At 46.2% G+C, this 21,558-nt stretch overlaps 1 protein-coding gene across 1 annotated transcript; it reads right to left on the bottom strand.

Annotated features, from left to right (window-relative positions):
- Positions 1-4,439: 4,439 nt before the first annotated feature.
- On the bottom strand, positions 4,440-16,256 carry TFIP11 (tuftelin interacting protein 11). Its single transcript, XM_073658779.1, has 13 exons — positions 16,134-16,256; positions 14,384-14,589; positions 13,659-13,800; positions 12,414-12,570; positions 12,124-12,251; positions 11,887-12,039; positions 10,364-10,867; positions 9,869-9,972; positions 9,272-9,440; positions 8,140-8,383; positions 6,875-7,017; positions 6,104-6,269; positions 4,440-5,249 (listed from the first exon to the last, which is right to left on the bottom strand). Exons 2-13 carry the CDS (start codon positions 14,581-14,583, stop codon positions 4,900-4,902), a joined length of 2,460 nt encoding a protein of 819 aa, XP_073514880.1. The 5' UTR covers positions 14,584-14,589; positions 16,134-16,256; the 3' UTR covers positions 4,440-4,899.
- Positions 16,257-21,558: the final 5,302 nt, after the last annotated feature.

Here is a 21,558-nt window from a genome sequence, read left to right as displayed (position 1 = left end):
ACCGGCTATTGTACTCCTTTTTTTAGGATCATTTTATGTGACTCAGACTCATCTATAAGGAAGAAGCCTGAGGACAAAATCAGGAGCTACAAGAGCGACCCCTGCAGGTCACACCATGTAACACGCTGCAAAAAGTCACAACTCTCCCTCCAAATAAAGTTTTCAATCAATCTACTCGGGTCTAAGGGGTAACGTTTCTTCTTGTGGAGACTGACAAACCAGGCCTGCCATATCAGAGTGAGGAGACTTATAGGCCATGCATGCTCCTCTGGGATCAATCTACTTAAAACAAATGTAAGGCCTCATGATTGACGGGGAAAACTCCTCTGTGCCTCTGTATGAAATCGGAGGCATATGGCGGCGCTTTACCGCTTCCTCGTTTACTATGGGTGCAGTAATTTGGCTCCATATATGTTGGACCTCGTAGAGGGAATGTGAATGAAGCTGGAGAGGGAAGTGCAAGACATTTTTGTCTACTTCTTTTCTCCATCGTTTCCTGCTTGGTTTAGATGTGACTGCCGGGACCCCCATGGATCCTCAGAACAGAGGGGCAATAATGCTATCTAACCCATTGTGCCCACCCCGGAATAACAGAAGGGATCTTGACTCTTTTCTTCTCCCAATCAATGGGGTCCTAGAGGTTGGACCACTACAGATCAGAATGTTACGGTCTCCTACCACTATCCATTAGATGCCAATAATCTTCAATCCTAATATTATGCTACTCTGGGTGAAATGTTTCTACCCCAGGGGTGCAAACGTTGTGCAATTTCTGCACGGATTTTCCAACAGCGTAATCCATTACCCGCAATGTAGAGGAGACTAAACAAACCTTGCAGGATTTTCCGTGCATACATTGATCTATTATGCAGATTTTAAGATCCACAGAATTTGCAATTTATTTTGGACCTCACCCCGGCGCAGCGAAGTCTGAGACTGCAGCTAAATTCACGGTGTTAGCTGTAGAATATTCTGCACCAAATACGCAACGTGCAAACCTGAAGTTATTCGAGCACATGGTCACGGCGTCATCACTTTAGGGTAAACTCATACAGTAGTGTTTTGATGTCACCCAACAAGTGTTCTATCGGATTAAAGTCCGGGAATTGGGCTGGCCACTCCATAACCTCAATTTTGTTGGACTGGAACCAAGATTTTGCTCGTTTACTGGTGTGTTTAGGGTCATTGTCTTCATTTCAAGGCCATATACTCTTCAGCGTAAGGTAACATGACCTCTTCAAGTATTTTAATATATGCAAACTGGTCCATGATCACTGGTATGCGGTAAATAAGTCCGGCACCATAGTAAGAGAAACATGTCCATATCATGATGCTTCCACCATGCTTCACTGTCTGCAGAGTGTACTGTGGCTGAATGCAGAGTTTGGGGGTCGTCTGATGAACTGACCCCAAAAGAACAATTTTACCTTTATCAGTCCACAAAAGGTTTCTCAATTTCTCTTTAGGTCAGTTGATGTGTTCTTTGTTAAATTGTATCCGCTTCAGTACATGTTTTTTTTTTTTTAACAGTGGGACTTTGCGGGGACTTCTTGCTAAGGGATTAGCTTCACACAGGCGTCTTCTAACTGTCACAGTCCTCACAGGTAACTTGAGACTGTCTTTAATCATCCTGGAGCTGATCATTGGCTGATCCTTTGCCATTCTGGCTATTTTTCGATCCATTCGAATGGTAATCTTCCAGTTTCTTCCATGCCTCTCTGGTTTTGCTTTCCATTTTAAAGCATTGGAGATCATTTTAGCTGAACAGCCGATCATTGTCTGCACTTCTTTATAAGTTTTACCCTCTCCAATCAACTTTTTAATCAAAGCACGCTGTTCTTCTGAACAATTGTCTGGATTTCTCAGGCTTTCAAGGAGAAATGCATGTACAACATGTGCTGGCTTCACCCTTAAATAAGGGCCACCTGATTCACACCTCTTTCCTCGCAGAATGATTGACCGCACTAATTGACCGCCACACTGATATCATATTGAACACAATTAATTCTTCAAATACACAGACTCAGAAGCCTGCAGATCATGAATGTGGAGTCTGGTGGTTTTCTTACAATCTACTGCACCAACTGGTAAATTGTTTGACATGTTGTGATATAATCTATACCAAAAACAGTGATTAATCTGGTTAATCATATTGGACGGCTATTATTTTGAACAGTACTGTACCTGTATTTAGAGAGGATAACAGAATCTATACGTCTGAACATGAGTTTTAGCAGTTTTTTTCCCTCTTTTTCTGAGAAATGTTCCTAAAACTGCTTTTATGGGAAACTACAACCGTGCAGATGCATGAGGCATCATCAGCAAATCCTTGTGAGATTCTGCCCTGGTCCTGCTGTCGTCATCAGCTGCTCAGGACCTAGACTGGATACTGAACAGCTGCTGCCACCTAGAAGACCAGAAGAAACCATCAGTCTCTGCTGGAGATAGACGGCATCTTAGTAGGTGGCCATAAGACGTCTTCAGGAAATCAGATCCCATAAACATTAACGTCAGCTGAACCTGGTTTTAGGAGGGTCGGTCCACCATTCAATGTACTCGGGGGTCGTCAGACGAATGAGCGTTCAGCCAATGGCCATCTCATGTGTATGGCCACCTTAAAGGGTACCTTGTCCATTCTGGCTGCCTCTGTCCTCCACAATCCAGTCCAGTCTGTCCAGGACTTGCCCTGATTCTCCATGCTTTGCAATTTGCCATCAGCTTCTTTTTCAGTTTGCGGTTTCTTCTTAATACGCATTCTTCCGGCACTATAGGTGTGGAAACCTCCTTTCCCAGCATGCATTGCTCCTGCCATTATCCAATAGACTGCTTGCACTGAACTGAAAGTCTAATCTGTCCAGGACCTGCACTAATTCTCCATGCTTTCTAATTTGCCATCTGCTCTTTTTTTTTTTTTAAGTGTGCGGTTTCTTCTTAATACGCATTCTTCCAGCACTATAGGTGTGGAAACCTCCTTTCCCAGCAGGCATTGCTCCTGCCATCGTCCAATAGACTGCTTGCGCTAAACTGAAGATCCGGCTCGCTGCAGTTTACACAGACAGGAGAGCATGAGCTGAGAAATAAACCTGGTCATATGTGTAATTCCCCTGCAGGAAGAAAATACAGATTATACCATTATCATCCAAATTAATATGGCTGTTAGGCAAAGTAGTGAAATCCTGGGTCCGCAATGGCTTGGATCGGACCGGCAAATGGCAGACACTAAGTTAGGCACCCCCCCCCCCCCCATCTATTCAAAGAATTGTCTCACCAGTAATTATATTTATTGTACAGATCATAAGTAAAGAGATTTGCCATTAAGGCTGGGTGCCCACGTAGCGTTTTTCAAGCGTTTATGCTGCGGAATTTCCGCAGCATAAACGCTTGTGAAACGCTAGGTAATCCGCACCCCATGGTCCCCAAGGGGATTCCGCATGTTCTATGCACATGCTGCGGATTTTTCCGCAGCGTTTATGCTACGTACAAAAATCCGCAGCGTGTCAATTAATTTTGCGGAAGTGCAGCGGAACTCCCGCCATTGACTTGCATTGAGACGCATAGAAACCGCGACTGTACATTTTTACAAGCGGCTTCTATGCGTCTCTATGTGCGGATGGTACCCAGTTCTGGAGGAGAGGAGACTCTCATCCAGACCTGGGTACCATTGTACCTGTAAAAAAAGAATAAAATAACAAATAAAGTTTATACTCACCTGTCCGGCGTCTTCTCTCTGAATGCCGGCAGCGCTGAAGGACCTTCGGTGACGTCACAGTCATGTGACCGCAGGCCCTTCACCGCTCTGTCTCGCGATATGCCGGCAGCCGGGAAACAGCCAGGAAGCAGCGCTGCAGCCACGCCGGGGCCTCGGGGGTGAGTATAGCTTTATTTGTTTTAATTTTTACGGTTCACACTGTATAAATCCATGCTGTTTGCATGGATTTATACAGTGTGACCTAGTTGTCAAGCACTTTCCAAGTGATGCTATCGCCTGGAAAGCGCTTGTCAATCTGCATGCGGAAACGCATGTGGACCCGCATGTGGATCCGCATGTATTCTGCAGGAAAAACGCATGCACAATCTGCATGCGTTTTTTTCTGCCAGGGAGATGCAGAAATGCTGCAGAAATTTTCTGCTTCATTTCTGCATCGTGGGCACATAGCCTTACATGCTTTAAAAATACCCAGGGATGGTAAAACAACTCATATGGTGCCACCTGGTGTTCAGTGTGTATAGCTATGTGAACGACCACCCAATCAGCTGAGTGCCGGTGGTCGCACATGCTCAGTCATGCTCCTCACTTGCCCATTGCTTTTATCAGCTCGGCAGGAGAGGACTGAGCTCGCGCAGCAGCACCACAATTTGGGGGATCACCGCTGAAAAGGGCGAAACAGACAACGCTTCTCGTCTGATGATCGACGTGTCACGTGCACAAATGACGACAGTTGTCAGAAATGGTCGCATTTAATGTACACCAACCAGCTAAGATTTTACAGATTGGGGGGGCTTCTCCTCTGCTCGGCGGTCCATAGTGAATATGATTAAAATAGGTATTTCCATTTCACCCAATCATGGCTGATATTATCTGTCTGCACGCTTTGGCCAGAGGTGGTCGGAAGTATGAAAATGGCTGAGGCGGCAGGAGACGGATTCTGTAATTCCCATTCACTTTTATGGGAGTTACGGAAATTGTACGCTCGGCTTTTTCCACAGTCCTGATTACTTGTGGACAGCGCCGGGATGCAGATATTCGGTTTTCGTTGGTGGAGATGAGAGTACCGTCTCTTTAAACAGTGAAATAAACATGACTAAAAAAAAAAGTTTCATGGCAGTAAAAAGTTCAGGTTCTGTCATCCAGTGCGTCGCAGCCTTCTTCTATACAGATGGAGCAGAATACAGTGTTCTCTACTTGGCCATGTCTATCAGGCTCTGCAGAGAGGTGGGCACCCAGGTCTTCTCCCCCTGCACGTACACCACCCCTCTGTCTATGTAGATGACGATGCGGTTGAAGTTGTACAGCTGCTTCCCTTCGTGCCGTTTGCCGATGAGAGGCATAAAGACGATGTTGTGCTCCTCGGCTTTAGACTGGATCAGGTCCTTGAAGTTCATGGGGACGGTAGCGACGCCGATGCCTCTCTGTGCGATGCTTTCTGCGTCCCGTCGCTCCTGCATGGCTTCGTACTGGAAGTCTTTCCTCCTCTCCGTCTGGGTCAGGTAAGCGATGCTTTCCCGGGCGCCGGGCTGCATGTACACCCCTGGGGAGAAGACAGAGAATAAAAGGTTATACATGGCCGACTAATAACACCACAACAACCTTTCTCCTAGGCCCAGATCAAAATATAAGAATTATGCTGATCCTCGGTTTACTGGTTTTATTGTAGGGAAAAAGACTATTAAATCTGCGCAGACTGGCGCCTATATAGTAACTCTCGGATGGTGGCTGCTCCTGACGATTGGCATTTCGGACCGTTCTCCAGCCTGATCTGTGCACTCTCCCGTGTGGCCATATAAAGCATCTTTAACTGCAGCAATGGTGGATCGCAGGGACAATAAAGTCGCCCGGATGCAACCATCCCCAGCAAGCTTTATAGCAAAGAGCTTGCAAGCGTGCGTCCCTTTCCTAAGGAACCAAACACCTCTGATACACTGCAGCGGTGGCCGGTAACCAAGTCAACGAACGGTAAACTATGAAGAACCCATCTGCTCTGGACTTTTAATAAGAGGTAAATTGCAAAGTTTCTTGTTTACAAGCATGCTGTGATTTTAACCCTTTAACAACATGAGAAGACCCCTTTGAGCTAATATGTATTAGGGTCTTTTATCTTAATGTACATGAATGGACAATAAGGAGCAGAAATCAAAATACCCATAGAAGTCTAAGGGCCTATATGTCGGCATACCGCCAATGTCCTGATCCGGCAGAAGCTGTATTACTGAGGTTTACCCTGCAAGAAGCATTGCTCACAGCGGAGTATAGCTCTGTAATTAGGTGCCGATAACGCCAGAATACAACTACACGTGTAGGGCGTACATCCCTACAAACAGGACAGGTAGTACCTGGTAAATCAAATTGTCCCCCATTCCCTTTCCCATGGTCGAGTGCACTTACCAGCATTGGAGGACACGGCTCTATTCATTATGTCCAAGGCTTCATTAAATCTGTCCTTGATTCCTGGATGGGCTAAAATCTGGTCGGAGAACATGGACTTCCAGCCAAGATACCACTTTGTGATCTCCTCATAGTTTGGATTATTGCTGAGCCAGGAGCACAAAACCTGCGTAGAAAATCGATAGTCAGACGGAGTCGATCTAACGCCGGATGTAAAGATGGAGGAAGCGGCTACAGGGTGCAATGATAATACACATTAGCCGTGCAAATTACAAAAAAAAAAAAACAACCTAAAAAATGATATATTTCTGGAAGGCAAAGGTTTGGATCACATCAGCACGTTATTGATCATGCTGATCGCACCACTGGCACCGCCAACGATCCTGGGAAGAGGAAGCTGGTGTCCCGTCTGAATGGAGCGACGGCCGTACATGGACACCACATGGGAAATAAGACTATGGGATTGCTAGAGATATCAGAGTACAAAGCTACGTGAACTCCCATTGCCAGTATTTGCACTGAAGGGTTATTCCAATCTTAGAAAGTTGTGACCGGGGTCTGACCGATCTAGAGAGTGGCGTGCCGGCACAGGAGCTCCACATGCAGAAACCAATAGACCGTGTACGGCCATAATCAGAAGGATTAGTGAAAAGTGGCATTAATCTCCGGAGTCTCGCCCATACAGACAGTACATGTATAAGCCACTTACACCCGGTGTCTCTGAAGCTCCTCCAGACTGTGAAGCACGAGCCCAGGGTATAATCCACTTACCTGGAGCCACTTCGGAAAGAAATTTTTCTCCAGGAGTCCTACGAGGCCGGACAGAGAGATCATCCCCTCCCAATCCATCATCCAGTGGAAGACGTCCATGTGCTGCTGGTGCGGATTAATGACGAACTCTCCCAGACACATCCCTGCGAGACAGAGACGTCCTCAGCATCAGTCTACTTTACTGCACGTCTTATTTTTCTACCACAGCCATCCATGCATTAAATCACAGCTCAGTACATGACTAGTCTGAACCCCTTTAGTGCATCTGGGAAGATGATCTTAGTCTATATAGGTCCAAATAGAACAATACAAATAACACCTGTCCTGTCGTAATCTGCTGTGCCAGCCATGAGAAACAGAGCTGTAAAGACGCATGCAAATTAGCCAGGAAGTGCACAAAGGGCGTTCCCATGTGCACCGCTAACACGCCCCCAATGCACTTTTACGCTAGTTTGCATGTGGCCTCCCAGCTTGATTTTTCAGCACAGGCCCATCGGATTACTACAAGACAGGTATCAAACTTTATGGATTTTATGGAGCTGGATCCTTACCTTTCTTGCAAGTATCATTTTTTTTTGTACCAGGTCCCATAAAGCTGTAGCATTAGTTTCAATGGGAAATTCGTTACCCTTAACACACCGTGGCGTAAATGTACATTAAGAGGGTTTTCTTGCATATTTACAGGATCAATCTCTCTTAGCTGATCTAGTATCGCTGTTTTGTCAGAGTGCAAGAAAGAGCAGGAAAGAGACTTAAATGCAATTTTGCCTCGTGCCCCGAACGTTAAGATTGTGGGGTCCGAACGGTAAGATCAATGCCTGTAAATGGAGAGACTTAGTACTGCAATCTCCATTTTCTCTTTTGGCGACCCAACTGTGGAAGGAACTGCAGCCTCCGTTCACTTTAATGGGGCAGCGCTGCACAATGGATGCATGGGAGGAAAGGTGGGAGACATCCACACCGGCTAGGAAAAAAATATCAATGCAGCAGCCCCGATACAGGTCATGTCTGCCCCAGTGGCGGGGTGTATATACTTTTGGTGCTAATAAGAAGAACCTGTAAAGTGGTTGCAGTGTGAACCAGCGCTGTGGCCCCTTCATTCTCAGGATCGATCGCACAGTTCGGATGCCATATACCATCACTTTGCGCGACGGCCATGCCATATACCATCACTTTGCACGACGGCCATGCTGCTTTACCTCTTCCCTTCCATACAGCAGGTGCTAGCGGCTGTGTAATATTCTATTTCTTTCACGTCATCTTACCCAGTTTGGGCACAATGTTTTTCACCATGAAGGCTTCCCACGATCCGGGAGTGAAGACCTCCTTCCAGGGCTGCAGGATCAGCTTGGCCGAGGAGTCGCTGGGGTGCCACTTTTGGAGGGCGTTAGCGAGCTTGTTTCTGATCGGAGAGAACAGCGGCTCCAGCCGCGACTGCATCAATGGCAGCCAGGGGTGAATCCACGAGTGTATCGGCACTGTGTCCGTCAGCGGGTTCCAGTTTTCAACCTTGATACAAAAAAAAAAAAAAAAAAAGATAATATTATAATATAATATAATATAATATAATATATATATATATATATATATATATATATATATATATATATATATATATATATATATATATATATATATATATATATATATATATATATATATATCTCAGAATAAAAAATATTGTAATTTCAAGGCTAAAAAAAATAAATAAAAAAGGAAATAGCGCTGATTGATAAAGCTGGCACCGTTTTGTGTATTCAGCTCCTATGCAGTGTTTTCCGGCTCTATGGTTACCAATCTTGTCACATTTTGCAACCTGACATTACTCTGCATTGTTCTACAGTCTGTAAAAAAAAAAAAAGGGCATAAAGAGCGAAGCCGCACATGACTGACTGCATAGGGGTTATTTGTAGTCTGTAACCATGGAGACGCATAGGTCTGCATAGGAGCTGTATTACCAAAGAGGTAGGATTTTTTTTCTGATTATTTGTCATTCCCAATAGTGAACATTAGCAGATATCCAAATGATAAGTGATTTTTCTGATCAGTTCGCTGTGACGTCCACTAATTCTACACCGCTCCATTCACTGTCTATGGGACTGCTATAAATAGCCAAGTACAGTGCATTTTGATAGGTCTTTTCAGAGCCCAGTTCTCGGGAGTGGTGGGGGTCCAATCGATAGGGCCCCTGGTGATCTGTGCATAGGTAATAACTTTCAATGCTGGGAAAAACCCTTTAAGACCATTCATAGATTTCTTTTTTTTTTTTTGTTTGTTTCTCCGAGACAAGCACCTGTAATTGCATTAAAGAGTGGTCTTCTACGGGGGTGGTCTTCTCAAAGCTGGCCAGTAAGTATAATAAATGATGCCACAATAAATCAGCAGCTGCCAGCTTACCTCTTTCTGCAATTTGGGAAAAATGAGTTGGTCCAATATATTATCCAGAATCCAAACCGGCAACAAGTGGACCCAGTTATCCAAGAAGTCCACCATGGGGGCACAGTTTCGGGGCTGCCACTGAGAGATGATGTTTCTCAGGAACGGAAGCCAAGTGTCCCAGAGAAGTCTGCAGAAGAAAAAAAAAATAGCAAAAGATTTCCTGGTAGAAATCTCACCAAGGACTCATGTGTGTGGAGCTGAAGCTGGAAACATGATGGGACCTGTTTGGGGGGTGAAATGTCTTGACAATGGGGACCCTAAAAATCACATTTGCAAAAAGTACTTTGTAGGAATCCTGAGAGTTGAGTAAAAGGATTTGCAGGGCCTTAGTCTATTGGCCATGTTAGTAGTTCGTGGCCACCTGCGTGCCTCATCCTACCTGCCGGTGTCCCTTCTAATTAGTAAGACCAGCCGCAGCAATGACATCGCACCGTGAATACAATCAGAAGAGTCAGCACGCACGGCTGTGACGCACGGCTGTGACTACTGATGTGGCTACTAGGCCAGTTCTACTATGAGTGAATGGTCTAGACAGTAAGAGAAGCCGGACCGTACCTGTGATAGGAGTCCATCGATGCGTCCTGCGCACTATGGGATAGATGACCTTCCTCCAGAAGATTCTTCCATTCGGTCATGATGTCAATACCGTACAAAGGGTCCTAAACCATCAATCAGAATTAATTATTTGATAGTAAAAGATGGGTAATTGCAGTGATCAATACCGGTGACATTCCAGAGTCCAATAGTAAAAACAAATGTCTTTTATTTAGAATTTTTTTTAAAAAATACGCAGATGGCGATAATGTAACTCCAGCTGGTGGAAGAATACTAGAAGGGAAACACAGGGGCACGAAGGAGGGGTGTGCTACCAAAGCTGGTACCGCACCCCTCCTTGGTGCCCCTGTTTCCCTTCTAGTATTCTTCCACCAGCTGGAGTTACATTAATCGCCATCTGGATATTTTTAAAAAAATTCGAAATAAAAGACATTTGTTTTTACTATTGGACTCTGGAACCGCACAATAAAGACCGTTTGCCCCCCGTTCACTCACCCTCAGGGGGTTCCAGTCTTTGAAGTATTCTTTCATCAGGGGGTAGACGATAGCCACGGCCAGGTCAGTCTTCTCTGACATTTTGTATTCTTCGTAATACTTGTCCTGCAGCATCTGGAAAACGCGTGCGCACTCCTCCAGCGTGAGCGGATTGTCGCAGCCGGGCTGCATCCTCCGCTCACACTCCTCCACCGTTTTCAGGACCTGGCTCAGGTTATAAATGGCTTTGTCCTCCCTGGATAAAACTTCAGAGAGTTTCTCCAGCTCGTGGGTCAGATTCACCACCATGTCTCTCTCGTACTGCAGCTGCCGGTCGTTCTGGATAATTTCCTGCTCCGTCATCTCGATCAGGAGCTGCAGATTGTGCTCTAGTTCGGGCAGGACAAACCCCTGAGGCTTCTCCTCTTTCCCCTCCACGGGCGGCTCTCCTGGGATGTTGTGTTTGTGGGAGATCTGGCTGTAGCTGTAATAGACTTTCTGCTCTCGTCCAGTCATATCGATCACCTGAGCAGAAGGAAAATGCAAAAATATCAATATACAACATTGGGAAGAAGGAAACGCATGTATCCTCTGATGGCTGATCGACAGGGAAGGGGCGACACTAAAGTAGCCTAATACATTGTCTCAGGTCATGTCATTAATGGCAGACTCCTTTGAGAGGTCATTAATGTGTGACTGTTGGGACTCAAACTCTATAAGGAAGAGACCATGACACTTGTTGGAGGCTACTGCTCATTTACCATGAGGTCCTGTCCCATCAAATGGCACGGGGTCAGATACCGCAATGAAGGGATCCCATCTGCTACATGGCAGAAGTACGGGGAGATGGTCCTCTGCAAATCAGGTTTTTTAAAAGGGGTTGTCTCACCATTGATCTTCAGAAGCGCACCAACCTCCTGGCTCCTGATGATTGACAGCTCGGTCCAGCAGCATGGCTGCACCATTGGCCCAAACTGGGCGCTCTCCAATGGGGGGGATGGATCATACATTTATCTACCATCCTGAAGATCACCGAGTGTGTGTTACGTGGCTACATTTGGAGCAGTTTCCTCTTGGCAAGGCTCCTTAAAACTGACAGCTCTCGCCCATAAAGTCTTATAATAAAGATTTGTCCACTATTATCCCTGAGGAAGCCACATATAGTGGCGAAACACTTGGGGTCTCTGCTCCCTGTCATGGCTGCTATATACAGGTCCCAGTTTGTATATTATGTGTTAGTCATTTCTTGACTGTTTACCCCAGATTCTTCTAGTGCATTTGGATTTATTGGATCTACATATATACTATTACTTAGGTTTCATCACGATCAAGTTTTGATAGTTCTTTTTGGCTATTTAAATGTTTTTATCATGTATGTCTTTATATGTTTTGTGAATAAATATTTTTGGGTTATTTAACAGAATATTGTGATCCTGACTACTGTGCACACGTCTTTTGTCTAGTCCAGTCTCGCCCATAAAGGCAGTGACCTGACGACTATAGAGCCGGGCAGGGGAAGCAGTATTTGCACTGGGAGAACGAACCTTGACTTGCGACACTTCTTTTTGTGGTGCAGACATCGCTTTTCCTCCCATCCCCTTGGCTTTAAGCTCCTCCACAGTCTTATAGGCATACTTGGGCTTCTTCTTGCCTCCGCCTGGGTCCTTTCTCCATTGACTCAATTCTTTCTGAAATTCCTGGATGCAACAAAGAAAAAGAAAAGTGTAAAATTGAAACTACTAAAATAAAGTGTGCAACATCCTGCAGGGCTCGTTACTGACCTTTTCCTCCTCTTCCTCAGAATCCACAGTAGGGAAATCCTGCAATGACTGCTTGGTTCTTTCGGAGCCGTACGCACCCACCGCTCCTTTGCCCTTTCTCTGCTTGGCCTCAATAGGAGCAATGATGCCTGGAGGAAAATAATATTCGTTTTTACGCTTTTCATAACAGAATAAAATAATTTAAAGGGATAGTCCAACACTAAGATACTGATGACCTATCAGGTCAACATCAGATGGGAGGTTCGTCCACCTGGGGATAAATCTCATCATCATTAATGATTTATTATTACCTTGCGCGTTCTTTCCCAGGCCTCTCCCGGGAACGTAGCCCATCTTCTGCAGGAGTTTCTGACCGATTCCCTTGGTGTGTCTCTCCCAGGAGCCAAAATCAGTACCAGATCTGATTCCTCCGGCAAATGTTTTCTGCAAAGGCTTAAAATTGCCACCCTGCAAAATGAAAAAAACATGGAGCAGATTTACTAAGACAGTATGAAAGTGCGGCATATTGAAGGCAGCGGCACATGTGCTGACAGATTCGGCGCCTCTTGCAAAAAGTTACAAACTTTTCTCTTGGGTGATTTACTTTAGATCAATATCTTGCTGCCAAAATCTGACACTTTATCTTTCCACTTGGCCAGGTCTCCCTATCTGAACACCTCTGAAATGCAAAAAGGGTCTCTTGTTTTGTTTTTTTTCAACAAGTTTCATAAATGGCACTCGCTACTCCGCCTTTGAGGCTGATTTCTGGAGCATTTGTAATAGTAAATTTTCCCCAAAATCAAATTCTTATGATACTGGAAGACATTGGTCATTCTGTAAATGGAACGCAATTGATGTAGAAATCAATATATTTTAGAAGAAAGCCTTATATATCACAGAAGCGTATAGATCTATGTTCACACATCGAGTTTTTTTCTGCAGTCAAAACCTGCTTAAAAAAAAAAAAAAAAAGCAGGTTTTCCTACGTGTTTGCCGCATTTTTCTGCTGGGTTTTTCAGGTACATTTGTCTCTTGTGCATGCTGATACAGTTTAGTACATGTTGTTTCTCAGTTTTCTGCTCCAAAAAAGCAGCAAAAAATGATACCTGCATTTTTGCTGAGTTTTTTGCACTTACTCATTGAATTCTATGGGTGAAAAAAATGCTGCAAAAAAAAGCTGAAAGAAGTAACACGCTTAAGTTCGCAAAAATGCAGCACTTTTCCAAGTCAGTCAGGAGAAAAAAAAAGCAATATGTGTGCATGAGATTTCTGAAATCTCATAGCTTTTGCTGGTAATGTGAAAAGCAGCTTTTAATTTGCAAAAAACACAATGTGTGAACATAACCTAATAGGGTACATGGACGTTACCCCCTCATGAACAGGAAGACTGTCTCTGGCAGATACAGGTACCTGTGTATTACATGGCTGCCCATTCAGTTACAGTCAGTAGTGACAGCCCCTGCGATTTCTCCGCCAGGGTGGTCTGCCCTGGAGGAGGGATCGTCCATTAAGGATGACCCTTGTAAGACATTCTGACAGTGTGATAAGCGGATCACCGTTTTCAGCTTCTTTGGCTGGAATTCTTCCACTTTTGGCGTCGGGGTCTCGTTCTCGGAGTCACTATCGGATTTCTCTTCGGCTGCAGGCTTGCGAATCCCAGCGCTGATGAAATTTACCGGTGCGGAGTAATCACGAGACCTGAGAGAGACGGGTAGGTGTGTCAGACACTGAGCAACACAAATTCAATCCCAGCCCGTTCAATGTACAATGAAAATGTGAGAGCGTCCATGAACTACAACCCTCAGCATGCCCTGATCAGAGGATCAGACAGTACTGGTATGTCAGCTGCATGACGATTAGTTTAAGGATATTTCAGCCTTTTGAAAGCATTTTCTCCGGTTTGGACATAACGTCAAGTCTGCAGCCAATCAGCAGCGGTAATGGGAGATCTCCGACCAACGAGGAAGCAGAACCGAGCCGTGGCCAGGTCAGACAGCGGAGCATAAAGGTTTCTTTTAAGCCTCCTTGGCCTATTGATAAAGCTTGTAAGAGTAGTGGACATTCCCTTTAAAGCAATATTCCAGCATAAATACCTATGACTATCCACTAGATAGCTGATAAATGTTAGATCAATGGATTGCTGCCGGAGACCCTCGATCCGCAGTGTCCATAGATCAGACCCCACCAATCTAATATTCATCACCTATCCCACGAGTCCCCTGATCTAGCAATGGGTCACGTGACTCAGACAGCGCCACCTTCTGTACAACGCCACACTTACTTCTTGCCACCAAAGCTCGGCCTCTCGTCATCGGAGTCGCGCTCTGCCCACATGCCGTAGGTGGCCTCCTCCTTCGTCTGCCAGTGCTTCCGCCGGTTGGGATTGAACTCGTTCTGGATGTCCCAGTCGGTGATCTGGAAGCTTTCCATCTCCACGCCGTCACTGTCCTCATCTTTGCCGTAGAGGTGAGACATAGACATGACGACCTGCGGATCAGAGAGAGACAATAACTGGGTCCTTAGGACGAGTCATCAGTATCAGAACAATGCAGGTCCGATGGCAGTCACCCACCGATAAGCAGTGTGCAGTCAGATGTACCCAGTGTATAGACCCGGAAAATTACAGCTTTCTCTAGTGGCTGTTCTCTGTACTGCAGCTCAGCTCCTATTGAAGTGATTGTGATCTGAGACACAGGAGACTCTTTGCAGATATTGTCCTTGATGGGATTTGAAAACTGGACTCCAACGCTGCAAAGCTACAGGGCTAGCAGCCGAGCACACGCCTACAGGGCTAGCAGCCGAGCACGCCTACAGGGCTAGCAGCCGAGCACGCCTACAAGGCTAGCAGCCGAGCACGACTACAGGGCTAGCAGCCGAGCACGACTACAGGGCTAGCAGCCGAGCACGCCTACAGGGCTAGCAGCCGAGCACACGCCTACAGGGCTAGCAGCCGAGCACACGCCTACAGGGCTAGCAGCCGAGCACACGCCTACAGGGCTAGCAGCCGAGCACACGCCTACAGGGCTAGCAGCCGAGCACACGCCTACAGGGCTAGCAGCCGAGCACACGCCTACAGGGCTAGCAGCCGAGCACACGCCTACAGGGCTAGCAGCCGAGCACACGCCTACAGGGCTAGCAGCCGAGCACACGCCTACAGGGCTAGCAGCCGAGCACACGCCTACAGGGCTAGCAGCCGAGCACACGCCTACAGGGCTAGCAGCCGAGCACACGCCTACAGGGCTAGCAGCCGAGCACACGCCTACAGGGCTAGCAGCCGAGCACGACTACAGGGCTAGCAGCCGAGCACGACTACAGGGCTAGCAGCCGAGCACGCCTACAGGGCTAGCAGCCGAGCACGACTACAGGGCTAGCAGCCGAGCACGACTACAGGGCTAGCAGCAGAGCCAGCCTACAGGGATAACAGCCGAGCCAGACTACAGGGCTAACAGCCGAGCCAGACTACAGGGCTAACAGCCGAGCCAGACTACAGGGCTAACAGCCGAGCCAGCCTACAAGGCTAACAGCCGAGCCAGCCTACAGGGCTAACAGCCGAGTTGCCGTATAGGGCTAACAGCCGAGTTGCCGTATAGGGCTAACAGCCGAGTTGCCGTATAGGGCTAACAGCCGAGTTGCCGTATAGGGCTAACAGCCGAGCCAGCCTACAGGGCTAACAGCCGAGCCAGCCTACAGGGCTAACAGCCGAGCCAGCCTACAGGGCTAACAGCCGAGCCAGCCTACAGGGCTAACAGCCGAGCCAGCCTACAGGGCTAAATAGCAAATAGGAGGACCCCATTTAAAAAAATTAACACCAAATCTGCATTATGTGATTGAAGGTAAATGACATCTTTGTCTCTGGGCAACATAAGGCATAAGACGTCCTATAGGGGAGAATGACAGGCCATGGAGATGGAGGCTGAAGTGTACAGCACGGTGGATAAATCACGTGCTCTGGATTAATTCTGCACATCAATGAGGAGATGATGAAGCTCCAATGCAAAGCAGAGGAGAACCGGAGCAGTTGTCATAGTTACCTACGATCCGGCACCGCGGCCTCTAACACTGGAGAAAGGAAATCTAAGGGAAGCAGCGAGGGACGAAGCAGTGGCCCCGCCTCCAAGAGTGACGCTATCAATAGTCGACGCGCTATGCATTCCGGGAGATGTAGTCTTGTACCGGTGCATGGTTACCATGGAGATGTGAACTGGAGTGCTCTGAGACTTGTAGTTCCACTCCCCTAAACTTGTGATTTTTCTTGTATTCTTGCTCTTTTAATAAAGGCTTTTAATGCTGTGATGTTTCAAATGTGTCACAATCAGATAATTAATGGAAAACTGTTATTACCACCACAGTCCTAATATGGAAAGTGCAATGATTCCAGTTCTACATCTTGCAAATAAATCTCCCTATTAACCCGTTTAGGACCGCACCGCCATTTTCCATTTTTCCGTCCAAGAGCCGTCACTTTTTTAACCGCGCGAGGTCTTGTTATTTGCGGGACGAGTTGTAGTTTTATATCTCGCCGTTCATTTTACCATAGAAGCTAAAAGAAAAACAATCCAAATGGGGTGAAATGAGGAAAAACCCCACAATTCCGCCATTTTTTTTTTTCTTATTTTCGGCGTTCGTAGTGCAGTAAAATTCACCCGGTAACGCAATTCTCCGGATCGGGGCGATTACGGCGACTCCAAACTTGTGTCGGTTTTAATTATTTCAGTGGTTAAAAAAGCAACCAGAACTTTGGATAAAAAATCTTTTGCTTGTGTCGCCATTTTCCGCGTCCCGAAACCTTTTTATTTTTCGGTCGATGGTCGATGGATCTGAGGCTTGTTATTTTTACCATTTTACAATACATACATTTTTAATCGCTTTTTATTGCATTTTTGGGGTTAGGAGTAATTACCAAAAAACGGCAATTCCGGTGTTTTGAACATTTGGGTTAATTAATTGTATATTTTCACAGGACGGGACTTTTATAGATGCAGCGATATCGAATGTGCTTTTTATTTCTTTATTTTTTTTATTGGAAAAAGAAACTGGATTCAAACTTTCAGATATTTTTTTTATTATTTTTTTGAAAAATCTATCAGTTACATTTTTTTTTACACTTTCAAACATGATTTTTTATTTTGTAGCTTGAACCTGCGTTTGATTTCTTGTACTGTAAATACTACAATATCTTTCCGTCGATCCATGTTAGAGCTTTTTTTTTTTTTTGCAACGAGTGGTCATTTTCAATGGAAATGTTGTGTGCGAGCATAAAACTTTTCTTTTTTTCAGGACGGAAAAAAAAAACAGCATTTTTTATGTTTTACATTTGCATAATTTATTATGTGGCATCGGTAATGTGTTTCATTAATGATATGGGTCGATACAATTAGGTTGATACGAAATATTTATAGTTTAATGTTTTAATGAGTTTGATTAATAAAATCACATTTCACAGAATTTATGTTTTTCCATGAGCCCAAACTTTAATTTTTCCTTTTTTTTTTTTTTTTTTTGCAGGATTAGTCATATAACAAATACAACCATTTTGGGATAAATAAATAATTGCCTCTGTGTCCCGTCCGTGCGCTCGCCCACATCCCCAGTGGGTACAGGAGCTGCCTTTAATAGTCTGGTCGGCCATCTGCACAATCAGCTATAATTCTGTGGTGCACACGGATCAAAATCCCGCTCATCTGACTTGCATGTGAGCTTCTTGCGTCTACAGTGCCGACTGATTTTAGGACGTTTGCCATTTTTTTGATTGTCACGTTTTGCCCATGACTTCACCCTCATTTATTCAGATGCTCTGGGCTATGTAATTGGGTCGGGCCTGGCCTGGGGTCTGTATTTGTTTAGGGCATCTGGTCTAGGGTCTATTTTCATTTAGGGAGTCAGATCTGGGGTCTGTATTTGTTTTGTGGGTCTGTATTTGATGCATGACATTATCTGATTTGGGATCCATATTTGTTTAGGGGTCCTGATCTGGAGTCTGTGATTCCTTAAGGGGTTTGATCATTTTTTTGTGTTTTTTTTGGGGGGGTCTGAGTTACATTAATGGGCCTGGTCTGTAGTCTATATTTTTTTAGGTGGTCTGATCAGATGTCTGCTTTTGCTTAGGGGGTCAGAGCTGAAGTCTAGGTTTAAGGGGTTCATATATATAAAGGGGGTCTGGGTTATTGTATTGTGCCTGTATTTGTTTAGGGGGTCTCGTCTGGGGTCCATTTTCATTTAGAGGCCACGGTCCCACTATCAGTATTTGGTCAGTATTCGGTCAGTATTTTTTCTCAGGAGTGGGAGCCAAAACCAGGTGAGGAACAATCAGGGAAAAGGTATAATAGAAACAAGTCACCAATTCTGCATTTATCACCCACACCGGGTTTTGGCTCCCACTCCTGAGAAAAAATACTGACCAAATACTGACCAAATACTGATAGTGGGGCCGTGGCCTGAGAGTCAGATCTGGAGTCTGGGTTAGGTTAAAGGTCTGACCTGGGTTTATATTTATTCATTATTCATGGCGTCTGTATTTGTTTTGAGAGTCTTATCCATAGACTGTATTTACTAATGGGGTCTTGTTTGGGGTGCAAATTTTTTAGGGAACTTGCTCTTGGTTCTGGGATTGCTTAATGGGTTTGATCTGGGGTCTGTATTTATTCTTGGACTCTGGGTTACATTACTGCACCTAGTCTAGGGTCTGTATCCAGGGACGTACATAGGAATCATGGGGCCCTATAGCAGAAGTTCTAATTGGGCCCCCCCCCCTCCCGAAAAAAGTAAATAATTGTCGGGGTCACAGAAGAGCACAACTTTCCAGCCTTTACATAGTAATTTTCCTCCTGCTGAAGTCCTAGATTCCTTTTTCATTGCCCCATAAAGTGTGATGCCAACAAAAGTGCCCCCCAAACACAGTATGATACCCCCATGGTGAATTCCTCCACATTCACAGTATAATGACCCTATTGTACCCCACCTCAACTCCCAAGGCAAACTATGGTGACTCCAACACAGTATGATCCTCCAACTGTGACCCCCACACAGCCCTCCATGCTGTATAATGGACCTACATACAATATAATGGCCCCACACCTCTCCACACTCCACAGAGTGTAATGCACTCGCCATGGTCCTCCATACAGTATAAGGCACTCGCCATGGTCCTCCATACAGTATAAGGCACTCGCCATGGTCCTCCACACAGTATAATGCACTCGCCATGATCCTCCATACAGTATAATGCACTCACCATGGTCCTCCAATCAGTATAATGCACTCACCATGGTCCTCCACTCAGTATAATGCACTCGCCATGGTCCTCCACACAGTATAAGACACTCGCCATGGTCCTCCACACAATATAAGACACTCGCCATGGTCCTCCACACTGTATAATGCATTCGCCATGGTCCTCCACACAGTATAAGACACTCGTCATGGTCCTCCACACAGTATAAGACACTCGGCATGGTCCTCAACACACTATAAGACACTCGCCATGGTCCTCCACACAGTATAATGCACTCGCCATGGTCCTCCACGCAGTATAATGAACTCGCTATGGTCGTCTGCGCAGTATAATGCTCTCTCCATGGTCCTGTATGCAGTATAATGCATTCACCATGGTCCACCATGCAGTATAATGCACTCGCTATGGTCGTCTACGCAGTATAATGCGCTCTCCATGGTCCTGTATGCAGTATAATGCATTCGCCATGGTCCTCCACACAGTATAATGAACTCCCCATGGTCCTCCACACAGTATAATGCACTCCCCATAGTCCTCCACGCAGTATAATGCACTCCCAATGGTCCTCAACACAGTATAAAGCACCCCATGGTCCTGTATGTAGTATAATGCAGCCCCCGATAGGGTAAAATGCAGCTTCCCCCCACCATAGGGTAAAATGCAGCCCCCAGTCCTCCAGTTTTATCAGTACTCACTGATTTATAAATAAATACATACTTACCGCTCCTCGTTCCCCGCTGCTTCAGTCTCTGCAGCACATCTCTGTCATCACCTCAGCAGCTGCCAGCTCTACTGTCTGACAGAGCGTGGAGCGTCATCACGCCGCTGCGTCAGATGCAGAGGAGGAATGATGAGAGAGAGAGTTTCACATGACGTTCCCTCCTCCATCATTGCTATCAACCAGAGCCGACTCCAGGTTTTCGTGGGTCCCGGGCGAAAGAGTCTCAGTGGGCCCTTTAATACATACAGCATTCATGATGCACAGATACGGTGGAGAAATATAGGTATAGTACACAGGGCCTAGGCTGTCCCCTCATCCTTCATATATGCAGACATGCACACACACACAGTACTCAGACACGCACACACACACACATTACACAGACATGCACACACACAGAACGCAGACACACACACACACATTACACAGACACGCACACACACAGTACACAGACACGCACACACACAGTACGCAGACATGCACACACACACAGTACATAGACATGCACACATATGGTACGCAGACATGCACGCACTAGGTACGCAGACATGTGTCTCGCCCAGGGGGATATAGGGGACTCGGTACCCGTGCCTTTTACCTTGTTTAGGATGTCACGGCAGTCGGCTCCCGGGCCCGTACTCTGGGGTCTCTCTTGAAAAGGGGTTTTAGTATACAGTTTGTCTCGTGACGCCACCTGTGGTTTCCGGTGATAGTTACCGGCGCTGCTGCAGACCTCCGGGGGTGATGGGATGGCAGCTGGGATGTTTCTGCTCCCCACAGGCGGAGCGGGCCCCCGGGGCAGTGTAGGTGCAGATGGTGATGCTGGGCGTTGTAGTGCAGAAGAGATGGCGCAGCAGGAGGAACTGACAGAGACAGGAGATTCACTTCAGTACCTTTACTGGTGCAGATGTCAGGTACGGTCCAGGGTACTCAGTAGGAAGGGTGCACTTCAGGACTCTCCGCAGTGAGCGGGTATAAGGCCTCCTGGTCCGTTTCTCCCTCTCTCTCTAAGCTCCTGGCCAGCCTGCAACTGGGCCCAGCTTCTGTGTTGTGCTGTTCCTTCACCTGTCGCTTGGTAGTAGGACCTTTCTCTGGCAACCACTATCCCAGGATGCCGGGGCCTTCGTGGTTCTTAGTCCTGTAATGGATTTAGCTTCAGGTCGACCAGGGATCTGTAATCCTCCTGGTATGCCGGTAGTCCCTACTGGGTATAGAGGACCCTGTAGGCGCGGACCCGGTGTCCGGTTTGTATTCTGGGGTGAGCATGTGATGCTCCTCTGCCCCCTTAACTCCTTTCTCCTCTTTGCCTCTGGCCACACTCGGGGCCCTCAGAACACAGCAGCAGACGTGCTGCTCCTTCACTGGTCTCAGCGCCAGCACGCTCTCTGACTTTCTGACTGCCAAACTCCACCCTCCAGTATATATATATCCCTAACAGGGCTCCCTCTGGTGGTATGAGGTGGAAGGGTGGAGGTGTTTGTTTGTAGTGAGGGCCTCTTGTGGA

Source organism: Phyllobates terribilis, unplaced genomic scaffold (genome assembly GCF_046119375.1).
Source record: "Phyllobates terribilis strain yellow unplaced genomic scaffold, ASM4611937v1 Scaffold_13__5_contigs__length_258822181, whole genome shotgun sequence".
Taxonomy (NCBI): Eukaryota; Metazoa; Chordata; class Amphibia; order Anura; family Dendrobatidae; genus Phyllobates; species Phyllobates terribilis.
This window is presented reverse-complemented; position numbering and strand designations above follow the sequence as displayed.

Excerpts from the sequence above, each read along its gene's own strand:
- TFIP11 (XM_073658779.1), bottom strand. The coding sequence starts at position 14,583 with ATGTCTATGTCTCACCTCTACGGCAAAGATGAGGACAGTGACGGCGTG. Across the intron at positions 9,441-9,868 it reads TCGATGGACTCCTATCACAG|ACTTCTCTGGGACACTTGGC; the intron begins GTACGGTCCGGC and ends TTTCTTCTGCAG. Across the intron at positions 5,250-6,103 it reads AGCCGTGTCCTCCAATGCTG|GGGTGTACATGCAGCCCGGC; the intron begins GTAAGTGCACTC and ends TCTTCTCCCCAG.